The sequence below is a fragment of the Danio rerio genome, chromosome 7 (assembly GCF_052040795.2).
Source record: "Danio rerio strain M-AB ecotype USA chromosome 7, GRCz13ab, whole genome shotgun sequence".
NCBI lineage: Eukaryota > Metazoa > Chordata > Actinopteri > Cypriniformes > Danionidae > Danio > Danio rerio.
The window spans coordinates 20,064,683-20,071,433 of record NC_141027.1 but is presented as its reverse complement, the minus strand read 5'-3'; the positions used below and the strand labels follow the sequence as shown (position 1 = coordinate 20,071,433).

The following is a 6,751-nucleotide window of genomic DNA, read 5'->3' as shown; positions in this document are numbered from 1 at the left end:
GCTGTGCATTGGTTTTTAAGTTTGTACTGAGCGTTGTTATTGAGTTTTTGATTTTATGGTCTGTGAAGAAAACAAACATAATGTTTTGGAGTTCTCTCCTCGTACCTCGCTTATGTCTCCTCAGTCAAACACACCTAATTCAGATCATCAGCTCATTAGCAGAGACTGAAAGACCTGTAATGGATGTGACAGACAAAGGAGACATCCGAACCATGCCGTGTTTGTGGTCCTCCAAAAACGTGATCTGATCAAAGATGATTTGACAGATCCTGAATCTTTTAACCTTATAACTGATCTCTGGCTCATTTGGTTCTTCAAACAAGTTTGCAAATTAGATTAAAATGTCTGGATGAACTGATCTGAGAAGTCTGCATGTGTTGTGAAGGACTGATCTATTAATCCTCGAAATTATGATCAGCAATGCAACGATTGGTTGATGGCACAGCAGTGTAATAAGATCATCTTATTAATATTCAATTACCCATATTAGCAAAATTACATTAAATTCGTAGTAAACGATTTCTTAAATATGATACGCTGTGACTTATGGGCTGTCAAGAGTATTCAGCAATTTATTTAGTTTTACATTTTGAGCGTTTTTAAAATTTTTATTATAGTTGGCCTATTCAAGTATTAAGGAATAAATGGCTGTTTAACCTAATTCTGCATCAAAAAAGCATTTTGATATTGGAAAAGGTGTCTGCATCTTTTGCGAAGCATCAAATCACCGGCATCTTAGCTGTCAAAACAATGACTGCATAAATTATTATTCCTTTAAAAAAAATGAAAACAGTTTAATATTTTGCAAGTCTATTATCATACACAAATTTGACTAAAGCTGGTACTAGGGATGCTCCGATCAGGATTTTTGCAGCCGATACAGAGTACTGATTCCTTGTCATGGTGATCGGTCGATACCGAGTACAGATTCTAATGCTTCAAGCTTTATTATGCATAAAGCACATTTTCAGTCCAAGTATGATGCTTTGGTTGAGACCTTGCTTTACCTCAGAGAATAAATTACAGATGCTGCATATAATTCCTGAAACATGTCACTTATAACCATTTAGTGTGGACATGTCATGGTCTGAAGCAACTTTATAGAACAAAATAGATAAAACTAATAAAGCAATTTGGAAACCTTGCAAATCATGGAAGAGAAATTCAACATGTCTCAATGAAATTTGGAATAAACTACTACATATTACAATATGTATATTACAATAAGTTATATTATTAAATATTCAAGTTAAACAATCCTAATCCTAATATTTCTAGACAGAATTTAATGAACTTGCAATATTGTTGAAAACACAGAACATTCAGTTTTGATATGTAAAAAGATTTCAGTTCTTCAGTTCTACTCATAAACAAACAATTGTGATCGGTTAATGAGATCGGCCAGATTAGCGAGTACCAATGGAGTCATGAAATGTGATTATCGACCAATACCGATTTCTGGCTAATCAATCGGAGCATCCCTAGCTGGTACCTTAAAATAGTAGATAGCGTTTGTATCTAAAAAGTTTATATTAATAAATGTTCTCTTTGAAGCCCTTGGGGAGAACGACCCTGTGACAGTCTTTTTAGGCTCTACTATTATTTATGCAGATTGCACAAGGTTTATTTATATATTTTTAAAACTATAAATATATATTTTTCAACTGTGTGTGTGTGTATATTAACTATTTACTATTTTCCCAAGTGTAAATAACTAGTACTGTAAGAAAATATCAGCATTCGGTACATATTAAATATGTACTACCTTTGAAAAGACCAAATCTAATCCTGTTTATGTAAGATAAGCCTGCTCCCGAGCATGTTTGAGCAATGAGTTTTAAAGAACGAAACAATACTTATAAAGGAGGTCGTAAAACAGCGCAAAACAGCGCCTTGCATTTTATAATTCTAAACATAGGTTTCTACACAGGCAGCGACAACTCAAGACACTGTTCTTTCTGCCGTGCCACAGAGCGCCATCTGAATAGTTTCATTTTAAAGTAACATGCGAATATGCGCGTCTGGTGTGCGATACTTTCAACTGTCACGAGCGGCGCATATGGTGTGCGACTCGCTTAGGACAGTGTAATGTTTAGCAATGCCAAGGTTGTGATTTTAAGCCTCACCTGGGGTCCGTTCTTCGTACGTGGATTACACAGATAGCTGGATTTGGTTATTTACTATTTGACATGATCCAGAATTGTTTCGTTCTACAAAACTCATCCAAGATGTTGTTGACATAGCAACAGTTCTGGTAGCTCAAACCTGCTCGGGAGCAGGCTTATTTTATGTAAACAGGATTAGATCGGCTCTTATCAAGCAAAGGTAATAGTGAAAGCATGTACTGAATTCTGATATATTTGTACAGTAGTAGTTATATACACTTGGGAAAATAATAAATAGTTAAATAAATAATATTTTTTTATTTAAAAGTTTAAAAATGTATATAAATAAAACTGATGCAATCTGCACTCTGAAATAAAAGTATAAAGCTGTCATGAGGTTATTCTCCCCATAAGGTTTAAAGCGAACATTTATAAATATAGATTTTTTAAGCATACTATTTTAAGATTTTAATCCAGCTTTAGTAGAATTTGTTTTTGATAATAAACATGCACAATATTAGACTTTTTTTTTTTTAGATTCACATGTTTTGTTAGCTAATATGACGGTGATTTGATGCTTGGCAAAAGTTTCAGACACCCTTACCGATATCAAATTATCCAGAGATCAGTTATTAAGATTAAAAGATCCCGAATCTGTCAAATCATCTCAGATCATTTAAGCAAGGTACGAAGAACGGACTGCTAGTGATTGTATTGAGCCAATCAGACATGAACACACATTCCCTGATCACACTTTATTACATGACTAGAAATCTAGTGATGACAAAACCTCTATATATAAACTTCATCAAACTTGAACTTGATAAATTCACTTGCAATGAGCCTAATAACACGATAATATCTAGTATACAGTGCATATATGTTCATTCAATACTAGTCAAAAAGAGATGGACACTCTTTGTACTGGAATAGTATTACAGGTGGCACTATGTGCGCTGGTGAATTTTTAATTGTTAAATACAGATACTATAAGACAAAATGAGGAACATATATATAAATCCTAATCCATCATGTATAGGAAGCTAAACGACCTTCAAAAGCATCCTCTAATACAGTGTTTCTTAACCACGTTCCTGGTGGACCACCAGCACTGCATGTTTTACATGTCGCCTTTATCTGTCACAAGGTGTTTCAGTTACAGGTCTTTCAGTTTCTGCTAATAAGCTGATGATCTGAGTCAGGTGTTTTTGGTTAAGGAGACCTGGAAAATGTGCAGTGATGGTGGTCCTCCAGGAACGTGGTTAAGAAACACTGCTCTAATATTAATGCCAATACAGATATTCTTGTTGAACGATTAAAGCAATTGTCAAAAATGAAAATTCTGTCATTATTTTCTCATTCAAACCTATTTGAGTTTCTTTCTTCTGTTGGACACAAGAGAAGATATTTGGAAAATGTTGGAAATGGGTAACTGTTGACTTTCAAAGAAGATGGAAGTCAATGGTTACCGCTTTCCAACTTGCTTAAAAATATCTACTTTTTGTGTTCAGCAGAAACTTCATTTGAGGTGATGGTGAGTAAATTTAAATTTTTGGGTGATCTATCCTATTCAGATGTTGAATTAACAGGACGTGAAGGTCTTCCAGTAGAAATTTCGGCAGCCTGCTTTCCGCTCTCGCTGGGAGACTGGAATCTGGCGAACCACTTCATTACGAACGTCCAGTTCATCAATGCTGTCAAGAGCATCTTTCTCTTCAGGAGTCACCGATTCAGAGAGCTGCTTCAGGAGGAGGAGACGAGAGAGATCCTGAAGCTGGAAACAGAAAACAATGAAGGTGTAGCTTGCTTTACTTATTTTTGCAGATTAGCATCAAAGCTTAACTGTGATCTGGGAAAAATATACATGTACATTTCCGGTCAGAAGTTTAGGGTCAGTAAGATTTTTAAATGTTTTAAAATAAGGTTCTCCTGCTCTCCAAGGCTGCATTTATTTTATCAACAATACAGTACAAATAGTACAATTGAGAAATGTTTTGCACAATAAAAGAACTGTTCAAAAGTAGTTTATCACTTAATTTAATCATTTATTGCAGTGATTTTAATGATGAATTTTCAGCTTCATTACAGCAGTCTTCAGAGTCACATGACCCTTCAGAAATTACTCTAATGTTTATTATCATTATTGTGATTATTATTGTTATTATTATTATTATTATTATTAATGGTAATAGTAATAAAAGCAATAATGACTGGAGTAATAATTTCATTTGAAGCTAGATACAATATGAAAGCTAATTAATTAAATTAATTTTTAATTAATTAAAGTTATTTTAATAAAATATAAAATTTTGATAAATATTTAACTATTGTTTTACATTTAATTAATGCCGCATTGATGAACTTTCAAAATTTATAAAATATAATGACAAAATAAATAATTTTCTTTAAGAAAAAAAACATGATAAAAAAACTGACCCCAAACTTTTGGCCGACACTGTATATTGTTAGTAAGTTTTACAAAAACAATTTTATTTAATATAATAACAGCTGTAGGTTTCTTTAAGTGTGGTGTTTTCATCCAATAGTAAATGTATTTCCAAATACAGTGACTGAAATACTGTCAGTCAAACTGCATATTAAACTTGATCCCACCAATTTGGAAAAGATCATCAGTTTTGTGAGATTTTCCACTTTCTTTTGGTATTTATTTACAAACAGTTTCTTTATTATTATTTTTTCAAATGAATATGTAAACATCAAAAAAAAAACTAAGCATATGAAATATGAGCACATTCCATCAATAAAAAGGTTCATAATACTATGTAAGTGGTCATATAAACATACAATTACTAATCTTAGGAAATAGTACAAAGACTAAAATATTATTGATATTTTAATAAAATTATTTTAATTAAATTATTAAGTATTTGTTTACCTAGTAAATATTTTAGAGTAGTAGTTTTGTACATTTCATAAATAAGCATCAAAGGATTGACAAGCAAAACATTACATTAAATATGAAAAATGGTGCCAATATTTTTTCGAAACTTTTCAAGGACATCAACTTAATGTAAATCTAACCTAACAGTATATATATATATATATATATATATATATATATATATATATATATATATATATATATATATATATATGTATATATATATATATATATATATATATATATATATATATATATATAATGTACAGTACTCAGCGTATACAAGTACACCCCTCAAACCTTTTATGTTAATATTTTTTAATAGGAAGCTATACAATATTATGTGTGCATGTACATAAAATTAGTCCATGCTAAAGCCAAATCTGGAGCTTATCTAACAAAATAACTTACGACAACGATCCAAAAACTAATACAGCCAAATTTGTTATAGAAAAATATTACATATAAATTTAAAAAAAGAGGAAAAATCAAGAGAAGCAAAAAAAAGAAAACATTTGTTGAAATTTTGTAGGTTGTAATAGTTTTTATTTTGCTTGAATTTAATTGTATTGTTTTTTAATTTCTAAATATGTTTGGTGGCTAAAATATTATTTTAATATATATATACGTTTAATAAATTGTTTTTTGTTTTAAATGCACCAAAATACATTGCCTATATTCACTGAGAAATGGATAAAAATACTCATTTTTAAAATGGGATGGACTCAATTATGCCAAGCACTGTATAGGCAACAAAATGTAAATTAAAATAATTGTTTTCCCGAATGTTTGATGTTAAATGAACTAAAATAATAATAACTTCAAGAATGTAAAACCCTCTTTTTTCTACAAAAATGTTCCAATAGAGTTTGTTCCATTTTAGTTTAGTTTGTAACATTTTAATATCCCAAGGCAGATTTTTCCACTATAAAGAACCTTTTGTGCACTGGAAAGATTCTGAGAATGTTAAAAGTTTTTATTTTGTGGAACCATCAACACCAATAAAAAAACTTTATTTTCAAGAGTTAACTTAATAAAAATTTATGAATAATACCTCATTCTCCTTGGGGTCCACTTGTGAGCGTAACAGCTGGAACAGCAGGTCTCCTCTGGGTGCTGAACTGACTCTGCACAGCAGCAAAGAGACCCACAGAGTCACAACCACCACCTGTAACCTGGAGAACATCCTTTCAGCTCTGCAAAACACTGGCGTTTGAAGTGATGTGGGCATTACAGGCTTTTATAAGCACCAAATTTGGCATCCTGGGGTCGACTGGCGAAAATGGAGGCAATGGAGGTGGTCGTGTCGCTGTGTGGGTGTAGAAGGGCAAAGGCTGAGGAGACATTTTGTTGATCCGGGACTCAGTAGGAAAGGCGTTTGATAAGGTCAACCCAAAGGTGTTACTTCTTCAGCAGAAGCCTTATCAATTCTGTCTCATTTCCAATAATAGGCTACATTGGGTAAAGTGGATCAGTTGGAACAGGACTATCTTCGTGTTTGACGGGAGAAAGTGTTATTAATTAAGTGTGGGGGGGCTAATGAACTGTTAGGGTGTTCATTATCGAAGGGTGATGATCGCATTGTGCACTAGTGGGCCTTCAGGTGTCACTTGCAATTTGGAGAAGACGCTGTTTCTGTGTCTTGCTCTCTCTATGAGGCCCTCATTAGGATGAGGAATTAATGATGCGAAGTGACTCAAATGTTAATTGGTCTGCTTAGTCATTAGTTCACTCCGTCCTCCAT

The 6,751-nt window shown here is 32.6% G+C and overlaps 1 protein-coding gene across 1 annotated transcript; it reads right to left on the bottom strand.

Moving 5' to 3' along the window:
• Positions 1-2,845: 2,845 nt before the first annotated feature.
• Positions 2,846-6,751, bottom strand: sst5 (somatostatin 5). Its single transcript, XM_087260884.1, has 2 exons — positions 6,062-6,751; positions 2,846-3,879 (listed from the first exon to the last, which is right to left on the bottom strand). The coding sequence occupies exons 1-2, from the start codon at positions 6,236-6,238 to the stop codon at positions 3,688-3,690; spliced, it is 369 nt and encodes a 122-aa protein (XP_087117010.1). The 5' UTR covers positions 6,239-6,751; the 3' UTR covers positions 2,846-3,687.

Bases quoted from the DNA above. Each gene is read 5' to 3' on its own strand.
- sst5 (XM_087260884.1), bottom strand. From the start codon at position 6,238: ATGCCCACATCACTTCAAACGCCAGTGTTTTGCAGAGCTGAAAGGATG. The intron at 3,880-6,061 runs GTATTATTCATA...TTCTGTTTCCAG, and splicing joins TGGACCCCAAGGAGAATGAG to CTTCAGGATCTCTCTCGTCT.